This window comes from Natator depressus, chromosome 11 (genome assembly GCF_965152275.1).
Source record: "Natator depressus isolate rNatDep1 chromosome 11, rNatDep2.hap1, whole genome shotgun sequence".
Classification (NCBI taxonomy): Eukaryota; Metazoa; Chordata; order Testudines; family Cheloniidae; genus Natator; species Natator depressus.
Window position 1 is genome coordinate 34017028 of NC_134244.1, and position 25516 is coordinate 34042543.

The 25516-nt window shown below is 39.1% G+C and overlaps 1 protein-coding gene across 2 annotated transcripts in view; it reads right to left on the reverse strand.

The window, feature by feature from the left end:
• Nucleotides 1-5386: 5386 nt before the first annotated feature.
• Nucleotides 5387-25516, reverse strand: part of IFIH1 (interferon induced with helicase C domain 1) — a 38070-nt gene continuing 17940 nt past the window's right edge. For both annotated transcript variants that reach the window (XM_074967442.1, XM_074967443.1), the window contains exons 5-16: nt 24831-25051; nt 23332-23545; nt 19727-19944; nt 18083-18199; nt 17367-17490; nt 17010-17240; nt 14564-14820; nt 12180-12329; nt 10857-11018; nt 10121-10311; nt 8052-8145; nt 5387-7955 (exon numbers count right to left, since the gene is read on the reverse strand). In XM_074967442.1, coding sequence (XP_074823543.1) covers nt 7773-7955; nt 8052-8145; nt 10121-10311; nt 10857-11018; nt 12180-12329; nt 14564-14820; nt 17010-17240; nt 17367-17490; nt 18083-18199; nt 19727-19944; nt 23332-23545; nt 24831-25051 — 2162 coding nt within the window. In that variant the 3' untranslated portion in view covers nt 5387-7772. The remainder of the gene's footprint in view (nt 7956-8051; nt 8146-10120; nt 10312-10856; nt 11019-12179; nt 12330-14563; nt 14821-17009; nt 17241-17366; nt 17491-18082; nt 18200-19726; nt 19945-23331; nt 23546-24830; nt 25052-25516) is intronic.

A 25516-nucleotide genomic window follows, 5' to 3' on the forward strand; every position in this document is an offset into this window, starting at 1 on the left:
TCACTGAGGAAACTGTAGTTAAACTATCAATTCTTTCCCTTGTGTTTTGGAGAACAAATCACATACTCACTGTTCCAGCGCAATCAGGATTTGCAGAAGTCGATTTCCCCCCCCCCATGTTTGGGCATATCTGACACAATCAAAAATGTCCCAAAACCTCAAGAGGAGGAAATACTAATAAACAGAAGGGGAAACCCTCCCCCCCAACCTCAGTATTTGATCAGAACAGCCAGTTTCTAAATATTCAGCTGCTTCTATTGGATGGGCATTTACAGAACTCCACAGAGGAAATGATTCAAACTCATATGACACATACCAAGACAACAAGTTAACAAAAAGACCATGATCCCACATAAATGTGTATTTTTCTAATTCGGAGGTCTAACCATTGTAAGCATGTGTTGTAATAAGCAGAGAAGTCAAGCAGCAACTGTTGCAATATTAAGAGTAAAATCACAAGCCATAAAGATCTACTGACCCTTCCAATGTCTCTCTGCTGTTTCTTCCAGTACATTAGTCTCAACATTCCGTGCTTCAAAATGTTAGTCAGTGTCCAGGCATGTGATATCGGATACACTGAGTAACCATCACAGAGCTGCCTCTACTTTCCACATGTGCTAACCATACAGTACTAGTAAGAAAGAGGAGCATAGGAAAGATGGGTCAGAGAAGGAGGAAGCAAATGAGCAAAAGGGGGGGAAAAAAAGACGAAAATTAGAAACAAAAACTGTTCTGAAAGCGAACGAAAACACTACCAGACGAAAAACTCGAGAGAAGCATGGAAAACAGTAATCTTTAGGTTTACAATAAGGAGATAGAAGCGGGAACATGGAAGTAGGAGAGTGTGACGGTCAGAGCTGGGTCATGGGCAGCCTGTGGGCACGGACTGAGCTGCTCAGTATGGGGTTGGGAAACAGATCAATCCAGGGCCAGGCCAGGTCACAAACACAAAGTCAGAGTCTGTTACCAAATTGAGAATGTGAGGTGAGAATCAGGGTTGGGACAGGCCAGGGCCTTGATCAGCAGTAGTCTTAAGTCTTATACGGTAAACCCAGGATCAGGGTCAGGAAGTGAGCCTAGTCTGCGAGCTGCAAATCTTGGATCAAGGCAAGTCACAGCGAGTGGGATCTAAAGCAGAAGCACCCAGAAATGGCTTCCTGGTTTATATGTGGAGTGCCAGCCAATCGGGGAATCACAGATGGCTATTGCTCATGTTCCTTAGGGCAGGACTTTCTGCAGGACTTACCCCCTTAAAACTTCTTGGTGGCAACTGTTAGGCAAGAGATAAAAATTCAGTTAGCAGCTGAGGCAAAAACCCACGTAACTAACAAGCAGAAATACCAGAGGCCCAAGGACAATGGCAGCTGTAAACACTTGATAACTTACACAGACAACAGACAAATGTCTGCCCAATAACTCGGCCTCTCAGTAAGAAAGAACAGTACAAACCCTCCACAGCTCTCTGGATATCTGTGAACATTCACCCCCACCCCACCCCTTCGGCTAAAGGGTAGTCATAGATAATTGATGTAATCAGAATAGTTTCTATGGGTAAGTTCTGCTCCTGTCATTATTATGTTAAGTGTTCTCTCTTTCTCTGAAACAATGTTTGTCTCTGTAAGTACAAGATAAATGCAAATGGATTGATAAGAAATGGTATATAATTGGTCACTGTAACACCACACTTTTGAAGCTGTTTATCAGTCTTCCCAGTGCCATGAATAAACCTCTTCAGTATTGTCTGTACCTGCCTGATTCTTGGGGAAAAGAATCTCCTTGCTTCACACAACCCCGTCTGGACCCCTGAAGGCAACAAAGCAATAGTGTCTGCCTCAAATCCTGCAAATTCTGTATCTCGGCCCATGGGCTCTCACATCAAAAGTTAGTAAAAACAGAAAATAATGTTTTGCATGTTCAGACTGATGAGTAATACTCAAAAGAGCAGCTTTGGAGATCTCAATACACAAGGCAAAACTCTCTCAGATCAACAGATCTGGACTCTACCATTCAGCTCTCCCTGCATATGCCATTAAGAGCTGTACATATTTAGGGAGAACACATATGAGTTGAATCAATGTAGATACCAAGGGAGAATTTTTTCCTTAGAATCACATTTTTGACGTGCCATATGTACAGCTTTGGAGAAATGTTATATAAGCAAAATGTTAGGTAAGCAGCCCTCCTTTGCTGAGAGAATCTAGGCCTGGCTCTTCCTTGCTGTACTAGGGCATGAGCAAAGGGGAACCTCACGCCATATGAGTGTAAGCAGAGTCAGGATGAGCTCCACCCTGACATCTGGTGGTGAGGTGTGGCAAGTTGTGGAAAAGAACTTCAGGGGCTGATCTCATTTGCATAGGCACACCCACCCCGCCTAGAATGAGGCCATAGCTGCCCAAATGGTCACTTTGGCTGCTGTGGGATCCCCAGTGTCTCTGTTATTGGGGCAGGAAGAATAAATTGTTATTACCCTGATTATGGGAATCAAGGACAGTGGAACTGCACTTGGCCTTTTGTTATGATGGAGGGACTCGCCATCCACTAAGTAGCACTCGCTAGGCAAGGGACATGGGTTCCAAAATTCTGTGAATTGAGAGAGGAGACAGGTATTAATACTTGGTGGCATGGGCCCCTGGTGAGGGCCTTATATGCTAATTACACTTTCTCCTCTCTCCACTGTGGAATATCAGAGCTAATTTTGATTCCATTAGGAGTCTAATTACAGGCTGCTGAGCTGAATTCACTTTGGGCTAATGGTGCACCAGCACTGAGGCTCCCCTACTATAAGCTGAAATCACAAAACAGCTAAACTTACTAAGAGATGAAATCACTGAGTGTTGTGTTAAGTAGTGGGGGAGCCTGAAGATATATGGTGGAGCAGTTTGCGGGACGGCGAGCAGAGCAGAGCATTGCAGTTTGTGGGCCGGCGAGCAGAGCAGCTGGCAGAGCAGAGCAGTTTGTCGGATGCCTAGAGCAGCTCATGGGGCAGCTGGCAGAGCGGAGTCCCATGGAGAGGTGGGGCCATCAGCTTTGGACCATGTAAGGTGCCCCTTAGCCCCCCCCCCATCTCTACCCTGGTTGGGAGGTAAAACTCTGCAGATAAACTTTTGAACTCTGGGGCTGCCCTGACCAGGGACAGAGACTTTTTGGGTTGTTGGAATTTTGGGACTTTGGGTGATTTTTAGGTTGCTGGACTCAAGAACCAAAGGGAAAGGACATGCCCCAATTTGCTTGGGGTGGGTTTTTTGCTCATGGGTTGTGTTATGAATCCTGTTGGTGGTGTTTCCCCAACATAATGCCACATTGTTTCTCTCTGTTATTAAAAGGCTTTTTGCTACACTGAGACTATGTGCTTGCGAGAGGGGAACTATTGCCTCTTGGAGGCGCCCAGTGGGGGTGGTATATATTTGTCCCAGGTCACTGGGTGGGGGCTCGAGCTGGTTTTGCATTGTGTTATTGGAATGGAACCCCTAGATACTGAACCCGGTCCTTGTTGCTGCCAATTCTGACAGGCAGAAGGGTTACATGAGCAACAACTTCAATGTAGTTTCTAGTCACTTAGGCCTGTTTGCTCCACCCCATGGCAATTTCACATGCTCTGAGCCTAGGAGGTCAAATAGCTTCTAAAGCTTCTATATTTACTGTAACATCCAGCTAAAATAAAAAGAACCTACTGACCCTGTCCCTTTAAGACATGCTGATAAGAAAGGTACTTAACTGACAGTAGAGTCACCATCCACCCAAGCCAGTCAGGTCCTAGTGGGTGGAGTTAGGAAATAGCGTGAACAGGAGGGAGAAGACAGCCAGTACCACTGGGAAATGCAGCAGCAGTGAAATCAAGGAAGGTGGTATCATTACTCTATATAGGGTGAGGTTCACATGAAACTTGGGGAGCCAAATCTCATTTGGAAGTGGAGAGGCTCATCAGCTTTGTAAACACAGGCCCCTTGAATTCGGTGCCCAAACCTGTGTATTTAGATGCCTAACTTTAGGTACCAACGTTTCAAAATGTTGACTGTACACTTGTATCTCTCTCTTCACATTCAAAGTATATTACTGACATTATCTAATTACTCTTCACAACACCTATGCCAGTTAGGCAGGTAAAGTATTATCCCCATTTTACAGATGAAGAAACGGAGGCATAGAGGTGTGTTGTTTGCAGGACACCTGACCAAAAGTGGATGGAAAAATACAAAATACATTAGACCCTCGCTAGAATGCGGGATTTGGGATCCATGCGCGGTACCACGTTAATGCGGGGACCGCATTATAGTGGGGACCGTGTTAAAATGAATTCTCATTAAAGTAATTAAATTTGGGATCCATGGCTGTGACCATGTTATATGCGAATTTGCACTATATAGGTGCGTGTTCTAGCGAGGGTCCGGTGTACAACTAAAATCTAGTGCAGAAGGAAATCAATGGAAGCCTAACTTACAGTTAGCCCTTAACTGAACGACTGTGCACTCTTAAGAATCCACAAACGTAGCTAGACAAATTCTTAGTAATTAGACATGGTTTTTTCCTCTTCTCATCTGTCAGTAAAATCAGAGCTTTAAGTGCAAAATACAATCAGGAGCCTTGTGTGGATTTGTCACTCACCTGGAGGACTTTGGGACCATAAGGCAATAAATGGAGATAAAACTAGCAGATACAGATATGACAATTTAGTCCCATCTTTACAACTTTGCACTTCCTGGATGAGCAATATGAGTTTTACAACACCATATGTGAACAAATGCACTGGAGTGGAAATTGCCTATCCAATATGTGAACTGGAGCTTCAGTATTTGGTGTCATAGGTTATGCATGATATAAGGATGGCACACATGCTTAGTTGGCCATGATAGAACACCTACCAAGGGCCTTCCATAAATCACAAGTATGATGGCAAAGCATAGATTACTTACTCACCAGAAGCCAAAGATACATGTATGACATAGCCTCCATTCATTGCCACGCATACATGTGTATTTGGGCTTCTAAAATGTGATCTCAGCCAGGGCAGAATAACCAACAGCTCCCAGTAGCACAAAGCGCTGAACCAGGATCAACTTCACCCTAACTGCTAACAATATTACAGTAAAACTACATAACATCTTTATTTCTAGGGATGTACGAGAGGCATTGGTTTGTAATATTTTTTAAAAGAAGGACAAAAGAGAATAATAAGGACATAAGGTTGTGTACTGAAATGAATAAAGCTTTTGTTTATAAATTGTATCATACTTTACACAATATGTAAGAGGAGGAATATCATTATAGATTAGATATATACCATGTAAAATTCAACCCCCATGTGCCATGTTCTATTTATCCTCCAGTATCCCACTGCCTTTTTTGTTAACAGTATCAATAAAGGACCTGTAAAGTACTGTCTCAGAACATTTGAATGGATATAAATCTGTTGGCCTTCACACTTTTGACGTCAGAAAGTTATTTCCATCCATGAAGTAGTAGTTTATTGGGTTATTTATAGGTCTAAATTATTCAGTTACCCATGCCACAATTTATACAGCTTATGCACATTGTAATCTACAATCTTCCTGTAGTGGAAAACTTATAATCAGAATACACATTTATTTTTATAACCCTATTATTCATTTAAAAATGAGCAGCTATCACTTCAGATGAGCAGAACATCCAGTTTAATTGAAATATGGGAGAGAATGATTGAGGTGAAGTCAAATTCAGCATTTACCTTGAATAAAAAACTTGATGCTCAGTGAAACACAGCACCACTGTAGGCAGGTATTATTACATGCTATCTAAATGTTTTCATAAGAAATACCAGGATATTTCTCCATATCTATCATGAAATTTAGTTTAGTAGTATTTTTAAATATTAACATTTTAATGCACAATGAAATTAAAAGAGCAAATACTAAAATTGACTCCTGAGTTAATCAGCAGAGATTCCCATGAGTTATCTGAATGACTGAGGCCAGAATTTAAATAAAACAATATAGACCTCAGATGAGCCTATCAGAATAGACATTGACATATGTAAATTAAAATTTAACATTGTTCCATACCACAGTTTGTTGATATCTGTGTTAAGCTACTGTTTTCTGCCAGTCATAATTTATGTTACTGTTTTTTTTATGTAACAATTTAATTTAATATGCCTAAAGTGTGGTCAGAAGTCCTAACTCAACAGATTTGCTCCTTGTGGACACTGATTCTTTAATAACAAAAACAAGTTCATACTACTTTTTACTCCTGTTAGCAACATAAAGCTGGTATACATATGAGAGAGTGAGCTGGATTACTTTCTGTCTTGTGCATAAGCAAAAAGAATTTTTAGCTATGTTTCAACTGCAGGATCTTCACCTGGAGTTGCAGAACAATGCAGTTGCACCTCAGCTGCACTTTTGCAGATCTCATTCGGGTCAGGGTTACCAGCAATGATGCTCAAGCCAGAAAGAACACAGGTTTACTTTCAGAGATCCCAGGTTGAGTTTAAAAGGCTGACATTTAGGAAGACAAGACAAAACCCACACTTATTTTACTTGCAAGGTGAAAAAATATGTAATTGGTCAATGAGAGAAATATGGAACCACATGATGCCATTTTTGAAGTCACTTTTTAGAGCAGAGCTGCACTTTGAATTGCAAGGATGGATATCCTGGCCCTATTGAAGTCAATAGGAGTTTTGCCATCAACTTCAAATAGGACCAGGATTTCACACCAAATATTTAAAAAATATGTCATGAAGAGAAGCTTCAACAATTACTGCATATGAATGTTTATGCACTAATGGTGACAGGAAATAAGATGTATCACAGTTTACAGAGATTATTTATTAACTGGCTACGTTATTTTATCTCCAACATTTTACACAGTCTTCTCATGTTACTGCACAGGTAAAGTTTGTATTTGTCACTGAAGTTCTCGAATTTGAGAGGCTGGATATTTAAATGGGCTTAAATCAGTGATTTTTCAAACCATATTTTAATGGTAGTTTAGTTTTAGTCTGACTACGTAACACATTTGGAAGTCACCAGCTGATGGCATAAAGGAAGAGAAGCAGAGCATTCTGGGAGACAACACTAGGTAAATCTACTCCCCTCACTGGCCTCCTCTTTCAGAACATAGTGCAGAAGTGGAGACAGCAAGGTCATCTGTGCTTCTGAGTAGTAGCAATGTGAGCATGGGGAAGGACGTGTGGAAAATGACCAGCTTAGACCACTGCTAGGAGTCGGTGGCCCTCACCAACTCTTGCACTGGGATAATGCTTGCATACCCTGTACTCCACTTCTGCTGCTGTGTCACCAAAAACTGATTCCCAATCCCTGCTTTCTGCACATTTGAACTACAATCAAGTTATTTTTTTAAAAGTGTCTGTTGAGATAAGAGCCCCAAAATATCTGAAGAAAGTCTCAGCAAGCGAAAGGCACTCATTACAATAATAAAAAATGACAGTTGCAATTAAAAAAATATAAGGGAGACCTTGATAATTGATTGGATGCTGCTGTGTAGGTAAGAGGAGGTTTGTTCTGTGGACCCACACTAAGCCTGGCTCCACAAGGTCTTCTTTTTCCTCAACCCATCCCAAACCTGCATGCTGGAGCGTAAACAGCTGCCAGACAGCATAGTCCTCTCTCCTCTCCATGTCCTTCTTCTTCCCACACAGTAGTTTTACTGCATTCAAGGCCTTCCACAGTCTGCAGGATACAAAATTTGGCCTTCTGTATGCAAAAGTGGAGTCTGATCATAGCAGTCAAAATAATGCTGAACATTTGCATTTCTTTACATTCTTGAACAAATTCTTAATCTTCGTCACTGGAAACATAATGCTCTGCATAGTCAAAGACAGGGAACTTGATTGGCAGCTCTCCCCATTTTTTGAAAATTTTGTTTGAGGTTTTCTTATCCTTGAATACAACTACAAAATTTCTGATCTTTAAGCAAGGCAGGTCTACACCTCGGTGTACCATCATATTTCCCCAAGCCTGAAAAATGTAAGGAAGGTTATATTTCAGTTAAAATATTCAGTGTAATCAGACAGAAATATGTTGGCACAAAATAGAAAAAGGGAACACACTTACTTGCCCACAGTCTTTGCACATAATTTCACCATTTGTTTGGTAATCGGCATGTTTTTCTTGCAGTGTTTTATTTTCTCTTATGCTGTAAAGGTCCCTGAAAATGGACAGGAAAGATTAATCAGATTGCATTATCCTTTTTACAGCAGAGATGGCCTTAAATACAGTACACTGAGACTATAACTGCTGAAGTAAGATGTGGGCGTAAAATGGCCATAAACTCTGTCTGACCCTTGTGTGTGTACAAGACAATGCAAGGGCAAGACAATGACAACTGCACTTTGTATGCACCTCTGAGTGTAGAAGCTACTCTCTAAAAGAAAAGGAGTACTTGTGGCACCATAGAGACTAACCAATTTATTTGAGCGTAAGCTTTTGTGAGCTACAGCTCACTTCATCGGATGAAGTGAGCTGTAGCTCACGAAAGCTTACGCTCAAATAAATTGGTTAGTCTCTAAGGTGCCACAAGTACTCCTTTTCTTTTTGCGAATACAGACTAACACGGCTGTTACTCTGAAAGCTACTCTCTAGTAGCTCCTACTTAGGAGATGGGGAGAAATGGTGACATAACTGAGCCTCCTTTCTCTACTCACTGGCTATCAGAGCTCACCCTCCTTAGAAAGGAGAGCATGCTGCACCCTCAGACGTGGTGGTGCAGCTGGCTCACTCTGTGTGCCATGGAGCTTTGGGAGAAATAGTGTGTGGGAGTGGGTGGTTCTGCTTCTGTATTTCCTCTCAATGTGGAGCTGTGCCTGGTTCTGAAAATACAAAGCTACAGAGTGCATGTACTTCATTCTGCTAGTTACTCTACTGAATGCTTGATGTTTGGAGTTCCTCGGCTATGTGAAAGTGTTAAAAGAATTACTAATCTAGTGCTTGGGTAGGCAGCTGCCAACACTATGCTAACAAGGTTGGTATGCTGCTTACTGAGCCCTTTATGGGGACTCCTTATCGTTTTGCTACCATAGAAACTAATATTTACAGCTGCTGCTCAACTTTTCTCTAACTCCCCATTTTCACTTTCTCATAAACATTCTCAAACGTTCTCCTAGACTGAAACCTTCAGCAAGTGGTCTCAACCAAAAGAAACTTTTGGGGGAATGCTCAAGGGTCGGGAGGAGTCTGATATATAGCTAGTTCACAGTGAAGAATAATTGATTGATTGGCAAATTGGAAATAAAACACACTCCCACGCTCCACTGTAAGCAAGTACAATTTCTTTTGTGCAGCAAGACATTTCTAACAGTATTTCAGTTACATTATGATCAGTGGGTGAAATTTACCCCAACACACACCACATACCCATGCAACATCCTAGGATTACTGTTCCTCACCCAGCACTAAAGGTTTAAGCAGGGTTTGACTAGCGTATAGGGCCTTGTGTAGGCCCCTTTATATTGGGTTAGTTTCCCCTTATGGTATTACGGAGCTCAGCAACTACAGTGTTACAGCTATAGTTATATATCTGCATAGTACCATGGCTATTTTATTGTCTTCAATCTGTAAAGCCATGATGTTTAAAACGGACTGCAAAAATAACTGCACAACTCCCGAGGGCCACACAGTCTTTTTCCCTCTATTTTTTCACTTTTCTATCTCTTGAAGATGCACAGAAGTTAAAAATTAGCTTAACATTAAAGTTGCAAGTTTAATATAAAAAAACCTGCTAAACAGAAAACAAAAGGAAATATAAACAGCCTGTATGGCAGTTTGCAACATTGCACATCCTTAGCATTTTCGGTTACTGGTTGGATTGTTAATTACATGCAGTCTATACAAAGTGAATTAGTCAATATTGCAACTGGAACCTAATCTTTTTCATTTATTGATATTTCATCCTCTATTCAGCTTAGGGCCACCATGCCCTACCACCTCCTCAGCTGCACCAAAACCTTACGTAGCTGAGGACTGAGTCCTCCATTTCTTACTAGCCAGAATTTGGTTGACATATCCCCCCAAATACTTTGATATTTAATTTTATAGCAGCCACAATGTTAAGGGCTCTTTGCAGACATACTGACAGTAAAACAGGTTCCTTCCTCAAAGAGAACAAGTAGTTAGGTAACACTTACAGGAACTCCTTTTTCACATTGACATGATGCATGTTTTCTATAACTTGTATGTCTTCCCCAGAACATTTCAGTTTGTGGCAATTTTTGCAAAGGAAAGTTATTAGTGATGGATTTTCCTTGTAAGTCTTAAGCTGATCTCTCTTTGCCTTCATTTTTTTTTCCATTATACTTTGCATCTGAAAACCCTGAATCTAGAAGCAGAAAAACAACAACACTGTCATATTCTGCTGAAGCTACAACAGCAGAGCTATGGAATGGAAAGATTTATTTCCAAGTTTACTTCCAAAATTCCAGACACTTGCAATGAATACAGATTCTGGGAAACGGAAACAGTTAAAAGGACACAGTCAACTTTAAAATCACTCTTTTGCCCAACAATTTATGTCTGGCTCTTCTTGTTACAAGTAACTCCTAAAATGACTGTCACAGAGATTTGAGAACAGTATTTTTCTCCAAATTTTCAGTTACTTTACTTTGTTCAGAGTCAGTTACACCTAGTTTATGTGTGTTTTTCTAACATCATAAACAGGAAAGAGAAAATGTTCTTTTAAAAACAGGTAAATGTGACTGTAAAACAATAAATATTGGCATGAGGAATTGGGGGCAACTGTAGTACCAGACACTACATTTAACTTTTTTTTTTTAAATAAGATTTTGTGTTGACCGCGTTCCTTTCAGTCTTCGAGAAACAGACCTGTTTCTCTTTATAAGACAAAGTAGGAGTCAGAGGCAATACCTTATTTAAATATTCCTCCTGTCTCATCCTTTGGACACGTTGAATAGCTTTATACATCATTTTCTCACGAAATATATTAACATTTTCACGTTCAACAGCTCCCGATCCACCTGATGCCACCAGTACATAGGTGCTCTCATCAGCTCGAGCTCGGCCCCGGGCCTGCAGTTTGCAAGAAACATGGCTTAGAAATCCTGCACAGCCCTTTGCGCGGCCATATTCATGTAACTAAAGATGTTCAGTGTTTCTTACTTGAAGTTAAGAGAATAAGAATCCCTGTGCAGTATATTTGCAGTTAAAGATTATTCATCTGGCTCTTGGATAAACAGCATTCTAATACCCTGGGCTGCTTCTGTAGTGCCATTAAAGATAAAACACCTAGCATGTGGGTGTAAAGGAGATACGGTGCTAAAGCGATCATGAGACAAAAGCTTAGAGCCCGAAAAAACCCCACGAAGTGCTGCACACACAAACCCCATATTAGTTCACACATAAAATTCTAGCACTGACACAGTGGCATTTTGGGATGCAAGTGTTCCTTTGCATGTGTTATTTACCACAGCAAATGCCTTCACAATACTATATTCTGTTCATTACTTGGATTGTAAACTTTTCTGAGCAAGGGTGTCTTTTGTTATCTATTTGTACTGTGTCTAGCACACCAGGGCTGGGGCCTCCAGGTTCCGATGCAATACAAATAAATAATATTGTCAGTGAATGATTTGGAATTTTTTTCACTAAAAATCCTTTGTCATTTATCTTTGCGGGGGGGGGGGGGGGGTTAGTAAATGAAGCTCATTAAATCAACAGAAGCAGGGGGAACACTTCTCCTTCTGGAGCTCCTTCTCCAACATGGTACAAGGGAGCAAAGGCCAGCCCTTCACATTTTCTCTGCCCATCCTCCCTCCTATCTTCAGGAAGGGCCACCACAGATCTTAAATATTGTGAAGAGCTTTGAGCAGGCACTTCGCACCTGGGTGAATGTCACATTGTGCACAGACAGTGAGTGATGCATGGAAATGGCCTTAGTATAAAACTGTGTAGAACACCCCTCTAAGCACCTTCCCCTTAGTCCACAAGGGTCCCAAGATTTGCTCCAAATAGGATATGTACAATTCTAAAAATCATCATCTGAAAACAACTGTCAGAGAGCGCATAGCTCCTGTGTATCACCTCCAATCTTCCTCTTCAGACAAAAAAGTTGTTTTGTTTTTTAGACACGACAATGAGAAACGCTGACCTTATTTAAAACCACAACAAAAACACACCCCAAAATACAAACCATATTAAAAAAAAAAAGACTCATGTTGTAAACTGACATACCTGCACCATAGCTATTTCATTGGTGACAAGACCATAGCGGATAACTATGTTACACTCTTTGATATCCAGGCCTTCTTCAGCCACAGTAGTAGCAATAAGTAGGTTGACTTTCCCAGCACGAAATTTACTGATGATTTCCCTTTGTTCATTCTGTAAAAACAATTCCATGAATTCGATTCAATATATTAACTTTCAGTGTTAACTTCCAGAACATAAAACTAGTCACCCTTTCCTTTCTTTAAAAAGTTCAGTGAATTATGGCCAAAGTTTGAAAACTTGGGCACTTAATATTAGGCACCATATTTATGCATTTCTAAGGGGATAAGAAACTACACCACTGATTTAAATGGGTACTGTAGATGCACAGTTTGAAAAAAAAAATCAGGTCACTTTTATTTAAGCACCTAATATTAAGTGATCAAATGTGGAAAATTTCACCCTATAATGCTAGTGAACTAGGAGGTGTCAGAGGGGTTGGACAATACCGGTTCTTTTTCTGTCATTAACAGCAGCACTGATAGAAAAAAACATAAGGTCCTGATTTTCAGAGGTGCTGTGAACATCTGCCACCATCGCTGATTTCAACTGGAGTGATGGGGCTCAGCACCTCCATAATCAGGCCCAAAAGGCTTTTTAAATTTCCCTATCAGAATTATAACATTTTAATGTAAACTTTTCCTCTTTAGATAAACAGCATAGTGACTTGGCAATGAAAACACTGGAGCACTGATCAGGCTTTTAGAACAAAACAATCTTGTGTACAGGGACATGTGACATCTTTTGAAATCTTTCTACATGCTCTGTTCAACTTTAGAATCTAGAGGCTTTCAAAGAAAAGCTCAGTTTGCTCTTTTATCATTATACCATATTGAAAAAATCTTCATATAAACCAGAATCATGTCTCTGAGGGAACAATTCCTAACATATTTTTAAACTGAGAGACCCTGATGTAAATTGGTTCTGTCTAGCATGTAAACCACACTTTTTTTCTAAAGTGCTGAAATGACAGTCTCATTGGGAGCTAGAACAGGAATACAAGGGGAAAATTTAGGCAATTAGAACATTCATTTTTGAAATCTGAATAATTTTTGGCTGCAGAAAGTCACAAAGAAAGCACAGTCAACAAACAGAATAGCACGAAGTAAACCAAACTGAGTGATTCATTGTGAATAATATTCATTGTGAATTTTGGCAATTTCTCATTCAATAATTATCCAGACATGGTGTGAAGCATATGGGCCTATGCAAATTAAGTAAACAGCAATACAAGGAACAGACAGAGGTCAATAACATTACAACTCTTTTGTTTTCAATTTAATACTAAATATGACAATAGGTATTATTTTTGTCTCTTAAAATTTTACAATTTTAAAGAATAAATTGTATCTTACAAAAATTAGTTTAATATCCCACTTTAGTGCCAGAATATATATAAAGGGCCCAGGTCTGTCCTTCCCAGGCTGCCCCACTGAACTCAAGGGTATGTACAGATGTAACAAATGACAGAAGTCAGTTCATTGATGTCAGTGGGCTTGTACTGAGTGTCAGCCAAGTGGAATTCTGCCCATTATTTGAAATCTACCTTACTTACCGTGAGCCCAATCCTTTGAAAACAATTGGGGATAGTTCTCATTGCTGCGAGTAGCACCATTAAGTGCTGCTCTTGGTGGTGTTTGCAGTAGGGACCCTTAACACAGAGTTCTGGGTTCTTCCATGAATTCCCAACAATCCCTGCTCGTTTGGCCTTTGTAAGATCATCTCTTCTAGGGGAACCTTGGGCCTTGTCTTCACTGACACAAAGGTGTTTTGTTATGAGATAACTAATGCATGATAGAATTTTAGAGTGTGTTAATTAAGAGGAGACCAGGCACTTGGAATTTACACCAGGAGATAGCAAGATCAGCACTATACCTTCTGCCGTCCTTGGCTACAGTGCCTTGTCTCCACTATATTTGTACTGCACGATAGCTAATGGAGTGTTAGTTGTAACATGGTAACAACACCCCTTTTTTGTCAGTGAAGACAGCTCAGAATTCTGATCTCAGGACTCAGCTGATAAGTGAGGGAGGGGTGGCCTAGTTTTCAACAAATGTATTTTAAAATATGAATAGACTTTGTACTTATGTAATGCTTTTCAATTAAGCCTCTCAAAGTGCTTTACAAAAGGTAGCTATGAGTGCTCCCACTCTTCAGATGGAGAAATGAGTCACAAAGCAGATAGGTGATCTGAACAAGATCGCACAAAGTCAGACACAGATGCAGGACTAGAATTCAGGTCTCCTGACTCCCAGTCCTCTGCTCTAACAATTAAGACAAGCTGCCTCCTTTAAATGTAAACACATTTTTAACACCACTCCTATAATTACATTTTCTGTTCTAGTTACCTGAGTCATGGGTTTAAATTCACTGTTATGACCAGCTCCAATAAGGTAGTGAGCTTTAATTCCTGCTTCTTCAAATTTTGTGTTGTCCTTAATCCACTGAAAAAGGGCAAATGCACTTTGCCGAGTCTTTGTGAAGATAATTCCCCTAGCTTCATCAGTCTTTGTGAACTCCTCCATTAAGGTGTTTCGCAACTGTGTCAGCTTCTCATTTTCATATTCCGGCTTTCCAGCCAACTCTTTCAGCTGTTTCTTTTTTGCTGTAAAAATAAATATAAAATGAACAAGATGCCATCATGTAAATAAACGCTTTAGAAAAGTCAAAAAGCAGAGAGAGTTTATATTTCTCCCACTCAAGCTAATTCACACCACAGTATGAAGGGCTGGGACACAGCAATTTACCTTACAAACTACTTTATGTTACAACATTTTTTGGGTGTCAAGTATAAACAACACTTTAGCCCTTGTACTAATCTACCAAACAGCTTGAGAAGTGTTGGCAGGCTTTATGTTAAAAATCCCTACATCAAGACACACGGGACCTTACAACTGGAGTGCATTTGTGGGGTGGTGGCTTTGAGAGGACAGAGGCCATGCCCACTGAGGCACTCTTGTAAGGATGCCCTGCATGGACAATTTCCATTGCATGTACGAAGCGCGAGGTTTGGCTTATTGTCTGAAAAAAACATTATGCATTCAGTGCCTTACAGAGGAATGCAAAGTATGTTAGGTACAGTTTCAGCTGAATGGCCTTAGACTTGTCATTACACGATATGTTTGCCATAGCATGGGAGGAGCGTATAGTGAATTCCATCACACATAATGTGCTTCTTTGAGGGAATGAGACTTATTAATACTGTCTTAGAATGTAATCAAATATTGGAGGTATGACAAGTTTCTTTTGTCCCTCTAATTAGTTAAAACCATTACACAGTGAAATCTACAGTAAGGACCACCTCCCATAGGCAACCCCCTGTCTTAAACAACAGAGAAAAATTAATGTAAACATAAATTTCATTCCCAGTGTCACTAATGCCACCTTCCGTAATAAAATGGAATAGATTTTTAATTTACTGTTCCCTCGTTAGGCTCTTTGAATTTCATTCACTTTTGGCAATGAAAAATAGGCTAGTCTACTAAGTTTTACTTTCTGAGCCGTTTAACTTTCTAGTTCTCAGATATTAACCCAATGTTGACATGTTCAGGCTGCAAACATTTGAAGGGATTTCCTTTAAATATAACCCTTCCTCCATTGGAAGTTTAAAAAAATATATATCAAACATTTCTACTGTGACTGTTGTGCCTATTATCTCTTTGAGGCTTATCTACAATAATGTTTGTTATCTATATTCTGTAAGGACCAGGCATATTTTAGATGCTATTAAACATTTTACAATAAATATTTATAAGTTTGGCTTTGCAGCGTGGTTTCACAAAACGTAAATTTTGGGACCTAATTTGACAGGGCCCTTTCTCTGTAGAATATCCCCCAGGTTTCCAGTACACTATATGTTTAGTAAAAAGCCATTTCTATTAGGAAGCTATTTTTCCTGGCTTTCTATGATGTGTGCATATGTGGTGGTGGAGGCACAGAGGGTTTGTATTTATAGCAACAAAGAACACAACACAACACACACTTCTAAATTCTAGAAAGCAACTAGGATTTGGTCCAAATTTTCAGTTGGTCTGATCCTGTTCCCAGTGAGGTCTATGGTAATTATATTAACAATAATCAGAACTTTCTCCTCTGAATGAAAAGTAAAAATATGGTGTGTGGTTTTTTTTGGCACAATGGTTTGAATTCAAAGAGCATTAACAAATCAGAAGCATAGCTTGCCTTATTTATTGCACTAAAAAATGTTAGTCTAGCTGCAACAGGCCGAGACTACCAAACAACTAGCCACATGACAGAACCACCCCTACAATTAGCAATCACTGTTGTTCTTGTTGGCAGCCTGAGAAGAAGGGCAGAGGATTTAATGATTATGGATGAAGAACCTCGCATAGCCCATCAAACCACCATCTGACAGCAATAAGTTTCAGTCATCAACCTAGACTGGATTCACACCAGTGACCTAGACATGAGAGACTATGTTTCACAATTATCAATCCCCAGAAACTTCAAGTACATGACAGACTCTGGTTGATATGCAGTAAATGATCTCCTGAGCTTGTATTAGAAATATGCAAAATCTTGAATATGAGAATATATTTTCGTATAATGGACTATACCATTAGACATGAAAATATCATATGATGCTGACAGGGTGTTTAATATATTTTATACAGTATACTGTGACATACAAACCCTATAGCACTGAATCCCATAAAAGTGTCTATGAACTAATAAGTACCCATGCAAATCACATATTACAATGTCAGCAGTGTATACTAGTCAGCTGCATGGATTTCAGATTTTACTAAGTATCACCGTATATTGCATGCTCACCGTAAAATAACTTTATCAGAAACTTATCTGTTTCATCTAGTTTTGATGCTACCGGTTCATCAGCATCGTCTTCATTTACTGTTGTTTTCTTGCTTTTCTCCTCCTTATAGAAGTTATTGAGGTGGTTGTATGCATCGATCATTCGGATAGTGTCATTAATTTGCAGGGCATCATTATATTTCTTTAAATGCTCTGCGCAAGCACGTTCTTTACGGTTTTCTTGTTTTGCAGCTAAAAACAGAACATATATATACACATCTGTATCTGTGTCTGTTTGTATGGCTGCACACACAGATGGTTAAAACACCCCTCAAAGTCCAAAATCATGATGCATTTATGTTAAAGTATTTTTAATACCTTTTTTCTCCTCTTTAACTGCCCACTGTTCATAGGGCTGAGTTCCAAATTCAAATGTTGGGTTGAAGTGACAATAATTTTGAATCTCTGTCATGATTTCTGTAATTTTCTCTCTAAAGGGATCCTAAAAGCACACGGATAAAAAGTAATTAAACTTACAATCGTTATTCTGTCAGCAACAAAAACGGACTGACCTTTTCAGTTTAATATTGTCTACAGGAAATTCCTAAAACAAAAATTTGTTTCAGAAAACAATTAAGATTGCTGAAGATACTTGCTTATCTAAACACTTAAAGCCAAGGAAATGAATAGCTAAGGACATCATAAATATTATACTGTTCACATAATACATTTCTAATGAGTATAAAGTAATGCAAGTTTCCTCAAAACACAACTTTAACTATGACCCAAAATTAATACTATTCTTTCTGTTATCTCAAAAATATAAGAGCAACCAAAGCCCTTTTGAAAAGGAAAGAAAAATTTTACATTCAACTTGACATTCATCTACAGAAATACAGTGTGTCATTAATTTCAACATATATAAATTTTGTTTCTTTTTGCAAAGAGTTCATTTATTGTTGGATGAGTAGAAATACTGTGGATCACTATCAACCTACAGGGCAATAATATTGGCCTAAAAAACCTTGACTCTTAACCTTTATCAATACCTCTTTAAAGATGAACGTACTTAAACAAAAAACAAAACATCATACCCTTCTTTTGTCATCTGCAATCACAAACTTCTTACGTGGTTCCTTCACCTGATCTTTCAGCTGGGGGACATGTTCTTCAACAGTCATGAGTCTATATGCATCAAGATTAGCACAAATCTGGAAGGAGAAAGATTTTTGTTTTACTTTTCATATATTTTATGAGTTATTCTACATAAACAGTTGGATGAGTATACTGTGCCTTCTTTATTTATATACATGTTTTAATATGGCATCTGATCTAATTTAAGTTCTTCCTTAAAAAGGCAGTGTGCACATCCTATGTATCCTATACAGTTGTGCAAAATGTAAAGATATGTGGGAAAAGCATCTGAGATAAGCTAATTGAACCACACCGTAAATCGAAGATGAGCCTTCCTGTACAGAGAAAACAAAGAAAAAGCAAACAAATGTAACTATCAGCTTAGATTGCAAATGGCCATTTGAGATGAGAAAAAAAAAAGTACATCAAGATTTAGACATGAAAAATCAAGATCAAAAAGACTTTGGACACACGTAGGATAATAAAGTGAAATATAGGAAATTGGGTTTCAGAGTGTAATTATAAAAGACACAGCTGGACCTGGACCTTTTGGGAACATGAAACATGTAGACATTTGCCTGTTAACTGCACAGACAGAGATTTTTTTCACTTTTGAGGTTTTCAGTAAGAAAATACTTTCTCTCTATTATATTAATCTCAATGACGATAAATGGAAACATTTATATCTTCATGAATGTAGAAAACAAAGGATAAATGACATCAGCAGTAGCAATCTATTTGCAAGAGTCTAGAAATCTGAATTGCAATATTTCTTCAACAAAAATTAAACCAAAAACAAACATCCTATTTACTAAGTTTTCAATACAGATGATGAATATAGTTTTTTCTGGTTTTCTCCAAGATATCAAGTGGATGTATTTTTAAAAAGTACCTCATAATTCTTCCTACTCTAACTGGCTGAGACAACACAGCTGCTTCTTATAGGGTATGTCTATTCAACAGTAATTGGCTCGCCTAGATATTGCAGTCAGGCATTGGGCAAAATTCTGCTTTCTGTTTCACCAATATAATTCCAATGGAGTCCATTTAAAACAGAGTTACACAGGATTTACAGATGTGTAAATAAGAGCAGAAGTTGGCCATTGTCTCCAGAATCATCTTATGCAAATTACCCATTCTTCCTACCTAATTAGAAGTTCTAATTGTTAGAAATTTACACCTTTGCTTGCTTATTGTTCTATTCACATAACAATTTCTGCCTGTTTAAGTATTACTGGATTGTTTCCCACCTTCTTCAACCCACACAAATGTATGCCTCAGCAGCTCTAAAAAACACATCTATTAAACAACATGTTCCTACAGGCCATGACAGTACTTTCCAATTTTCAGAGCACTGATAGGATTTGTAGGTTTCTAATAATAAAGTGAAGCCAATCCTATCTATTTACCAGATCCTGCAAATCCTTACTCAGGCAAACGATTTCACTAACTTCAAAGGGACAACTTACTTATGAGGTTTACAGAATCAGGCCTACGTACCCACCAAAAATTAGGGGATTCATTTAGAGCAAAATACTGACTTCAATAGGAATTTTGCTTGAATAATAGTCTCTTGGTGATTTGCAGCTTTAAGGGCTACTTACTTTCAGAATATGTTCTTCAGCTTTCTGAGGAGTTCTTGCCCCTCCCACGCCAGGTGAAGCAGTTAGTCCCAGGATCTGAGGCTGTGGAATCAGGGGTTTGTTTTCTTTTCTGAATTTATTGTTTTTCATCTTTTCTTTTAAATAACGTCGCATTATATTGTTATAAACGCCTTCCTTCTGGGTGTGATGACATTCATCAATAATAATGAGAGAAAAGTCTGGAAAACACATCCAGTACAAAATGGTTAAGATTTCCTTTGAATGCAGTACTGGAGTAAATCAATCCTCTTACAGCAAAAGATACCATGCCACTAATGAAAAGGGACCCTGTCAATCTGTTTGGGATCTAAAATATATCTGCTTTAAAAGAAAGTAAATTTCATGCAATATCCCTGGAGGGTTGTGTTTATGTATTTATTGCAAAGTGCTTTGAAATCTGTTTGAAACAGCACTACTAAAGTGCAAAGTATTTTTTTTACATTATATAAACTGCCTTTTGTTGTTGCAAGAATGAACCCCAGAAACACACTTTTTTAACCATGTGTTCAACAAACTGTGCTTTATTATTTATTTATGGGAGCACCTATGATGTGTTAAATGCTTTCCAGACATTCAGGAATGGATGGCCTTGCCCAAGGAGCTCACAGTCTAAGTAGACAGAGGTTTTTTCCCTTTAAAAAAAAAAAAAAAAAAAAAAAGAGGGGGAGGAGGGAAAGCTATATACAGAAGAGATACACTGGAAAGAATACAGAAATGTTAAGTTACTGTATCGTCACCAGTGTCTTGTAATTGGGGAAACTGAGGATAATTAGATATTGTTTGCTTGTTTTTCAAGACCAGAGGTGGCTGGAAGACCCTGTTCCAGAGACTTTGGAATAAAAAAAGGCAGGGACCAGAAGCCCTGTAATGTAGGGTGGGGCAGGGCTCCTTTCTCTCCCAGGAAATCGGGGGGAAGCTCTCTGAAGAAGGGAAGTATATGTGCTGCCTTCTCCTTCAGAACAGAGAATGCACCACCATGGAGAAGGAAGCCAGACCCAAATGCTGAGCTCCCACTAGGAAGTACATGATCGGCAGCTCCAAGAAAAACAGTCTGGGGCAGGGTAAGAGTTTCACCTGTGACAGAATAACTGGAGAGGAGCATGAACTTTTGTGTTGCTGTAATGAACTTTATATTTGAGACAATGAAGACCATTTGAACTGCTTTTGGCTATTAACTCAGCCCCAGGAAGGGGTTGGTGGAAGTCCTGAGAAAGGCTGTGGGAGATCCACAGGGGACCCAAAAGAGAGGAAACAGAGTGAAGGTGCTGCAGAAGCACCCCTGGCCAAGAAGGGGTGCTCCGTAACTGGCAATGCTGCTACAAAAATGCAGAGCAGAAGCATGAAGTACTCTACCGTTAGAAAAGGGACTGTGTCAAGGATGCTCTGTACTATTTTAAAATCACAGGGTGGCAATCACAGACATAAAACATCTCCCTGTTCTATTTGCATATGCAGGCAGTGGAGTGAAATTTAAGACTTCTGTTTAAAAAGAGCATGAGAAAATATGAGGAGCAAGGGAGGAGATGTGGAGAATGAACAACGGGCACTTTACCTTAGAAAAGGAGATTAGCTTTGTGCTACATATTCACTGAGGAGATGTGTATGTCCTCACACAGTGCCCCAGTAGGTCAGAATGGGCTCGTGCACAGCCCATTCTGCTTTGTCCCTAAGTATTGCAGGACTATTGCTATAGTACCAGCAGGTTCTCAGAGTCTCCTGAATTGGATTCTTATAATACCTATTTTGCCCTTCCACTTGGAACCTGTATATTTTGGAGGACATTACTGTTGTTATTCAGAGGGGCCTAGCCTACCAGAACAGGTGCATTTCTCCTATGGAAATGGGGCACATGATTTGGAGACTACATGCATTGGATCATATTAAAGAAGTTCTGTATTAAAATCACAAATGAGTTTGATTCCCCATAGTTTAAATTCCAGGGTATTACTAATTAAGAGGTCTCTTGGTTTTTGGTACTGTTTCTCTCCCTCTATGTGTGAAACTTGCAAGCTGCTAATTGCGTTAGTACATTCTAAGACAGAGTCTGTTCTCAAAGCAATTCACACAGAGAGAGACTCAAAGCAATACTCTGTAACAACAGAAACAGCACCCAGAGACTCCCCGCCCTTTTGTTGTATTAACAATTGTGATTAAAATAGAGACAGAGGATGTATGTGGATGGATGCTTGGTGTGGATAATAACTGAATGATCAGGGAGGTGCCAGCCTAAGAATCCAGTGTCCATCGGCTGAAGAAGGCGTCAAGTGGAAATAACGAGAGGACCCCCCCCCGGAGGGCAGACTGGAATCCACCCAACAGCCTCAAGAATGGGAGAACCAAAGAACAAGATAACATCTAGCAGCACGGAGCCGTCAGGAATGTGCTATCTGCTGATTGGGAATTGCTTCATCATGCTGTTGCTGAATCATAGACTGGCATAGGAAGAAATTTCTATAAAAATGGACTCTAGAAAGTGAGAACTTTGGGGTCTGATTCTGCAAACCAACTTTCAGGAGCATCAGATGAGCATCTGACAAGGCCCTGCTCCCTCCTCATGTCCAGGCCACCTGGCCAGTGGCTTGGCATGAGCAACTCTAAGGCTGGTAACTATGATAACAACCTTGCAGAACCTGTATGTGTGTGTGTATGAATAAATGTGTGAATAAATATGAGATTGAATGGAATGTTATAGCTATAACTAACTGCTTACTATGATTCTTTCTGTATTCACAATAAATGTGGTATTTTGCCTTTTTCCCTTTAATAAGATCCTGCTGGTTTTTATTTTATTGGTATAACACATGTGGCAGGATCCACAGCTTGGGTGAAATCGTGGCCCCAGTAAAGTCAATAGAGTCAGGCCCTTGCTATAGCTCCACGGCTGGTCTATTGCTGGGAAATAGGAGAATTCCTTCCCATTCCCCACACAGATCCATCTATTAATTTGGGCAAGTAGCTTAACGTGTGTGTGTGTGTGTGTGTGTGTGTGTGTGTGTGTGTGTGTGTGTGTGTGTGTGTGTGTGTGTGTGTGTGTGTGTGTGTGTGTGTGTAAAGGAATATAACAGCTAAGGACTCAAGTACAATTTGGCTTTGAAAAGTGACTATGTAAAAATGATATCTTACTACTCAACAAAGTGGTTCCTATTCTGTATTCAGTCATGTCTACTTAACTAAAATAAAGTTCTTACTGTTTTTTGTCCATCATTGCTAATGGATCAATACAGCTAAAATTGCGTCAGCTGGATTCTATTCCCTTCCGCATCATCCACAGAATTGTTATTCCAGTCCGTTCACTTTGGCAAACACATTGAAGGGAATGGAGATGCAAAGGTATCACTCTGTCTAATTTGGCTGCCAAAATTTTTATTCCTGGTGATGGTGCACAAGAGGACAAGAATCCATCTTGACTCTCACAGCCCAGGTTGAGTTTGCAAGGCTAGCAATTACAAAAACAGCAGTGAGAAACAATGAGCATGGAACCCCAACATGCCTTTTTCACACTGACACTCTCTGGAGAGGAACCACATGTTAAGTCCCCCAAAGAAAACACAGAGTGAAAAACTTGCCTGATAACTGGACACCTTCTTCATCATCTTCTGTGGTTGCATTCAGCAGTGAATTCTCAAGGATCTGGGCAGTACTGATAATGACATCATTCTTTCTTACAACTTCAGGAAATGAGATTTTCAGCTGAGAATCACCACTTAATCCAGTAACCCGATACCAGCGCTTCAGGAATGGGTTGAACTCTTTTCTGAAATGCTGCTCCACTAATGGTACCTGAATAAAAGTTTCCAGAGAAGAATTTGAACTACACAGGACACGCAGAATTAATTCTATTAAATGCATATCATATATCAAATGATCGTTAGCTAAAAAACTTCTATTCTGTGTAAACCAGTATTTATTCTGTAACAGCATCCCCTGGCCTTTTATATGAGCTTGTCACACCGGATACACCCATACTTTTATTACATATTTTGGGGTAAATTTCTTCTCTAAGCACACAAAATACCCATTGGCATTAATAGAATACAGAGTACATGCACAGTGAGGAGAATATACCCCAATCTAGACAGAATTATTAATGCCTATAATACTACAGACCTTGGGTATTTTGTGCTACAGAGACAGTGGAAAATGCCCAATGGCAAAGTACTGTACTAAGGACTGTACTATATTTTTATGAGAGTGGGTTTACTGGATTTTTACATCAGGAATGAAAAATCTTCCAAAGGTTTCATTAATTAGTTATTTAGGGGCATGTTTCCCACCCCCCTCTTATGCCCCTAATAATGTGGTAAAAAAAAATCTATCCACCAAAAATTTTAATACAGATATTTTATTAAACTCTAGAGAAATATTTTAACAAACAGATCTTAAAGACACACTGACAATTTAAATATTTTTTAAGTTAAGGGTATATAGGCTGTACTTTTTTGTTTATTTACACAATTCTAATGGGAACAGAAATATTTGTATAGTATTTTAAAATGTCAGTGAGAACAGTTTGAATTTACACATTCCATTGCAGTGCTGTAAACTTAAACTTGTTCTTCCTCAACAGAACCACTCAGCAAAACTGGCAAAAATTGCTACAAAGAAAAGCAAAATCCAGCAGATGGCCTTCATTATCAAACTCAGGTAGAAAAATATCATAATGATGAAACATACATTTTGATATTTTTTAAATAATATTTTCAATTTTAATCATCTAAACTGTTCTTAGTAACACAGATAACGGTAATTTTTTTCCTCTAAATAATTGATAGGGCAGATTAGCTTCTCAGTGTACTGATGTAAATGGGAATCCTTTGGATTTACACCAGCATAATGGAGATCAGAATCTGGATCAGTGTCCTCTTAAACATAGCTCGATTCAAAGAGTTTATTGGCATTATAATTTGTGCTCAATTTAAAAGATCAATATTAACATGGTATACTCGGCCCTGCCTCAGCTCAGGGACTGGACTAGATGATTTCTCGAGGTCCCTTCCAGCTGCACATTTCTATAATAATGCAAAAAGCTTTAATCTGCTATTCCTGTTATAATGGCACAGGATACCTTATTCACAAGTACTATAACTTTTCCAGGCTCTGATGCTCTTTTCTTCTTATCCAAATGCTCTTTGGTAATGTAAACAGCCACTCTGGTTTTACCACTGCCTGTAGGGAGACATATTATAACGTTCTCCCCATTCAGTGCTGGTTTTGCAACCTCCATCTGGTAATCTCTGAGAATCAGCTCTGGTTCAGGGGAAGCTCTTTTGTCCGTATCGTCCTCATCTAAGAGGATGGAAAAATACAACAGTTGAATAGAGGAAATCACCAGCAAATTCTACAAATAACATGAAAAGTTTAAATATAATGCAAATTTAAATATGACATATGTTTTCCGAGTAAAATAAAGACCTCTCCATGTAGCTGCTTTTGTCTTGTGCAAATCTGAACAATTTCCCTTATACTAACAGAAAAGTTTGGCGTAGATAACTGGACATGTCCAAAAGTTTTACTTTAATTCATCTAAGGAACTTCCTGGGTTGAAAAGCAGCCCAGTCAGAGGCTTGTTCAGAATAAACATAATCAGGAAATAGGCAAAGCTAGTTATATGTTAATTTATTACTTAACACCTATAGAACCAGATCCTCCAGCACAAGTAGGGGCAGTGGAAGTAAGTCCTCGAATGCTGTGAGTTAGTATAGTTCTACTTGATGGATGTTAAAGGAAACAATCTCTGCATACCACAGGGCT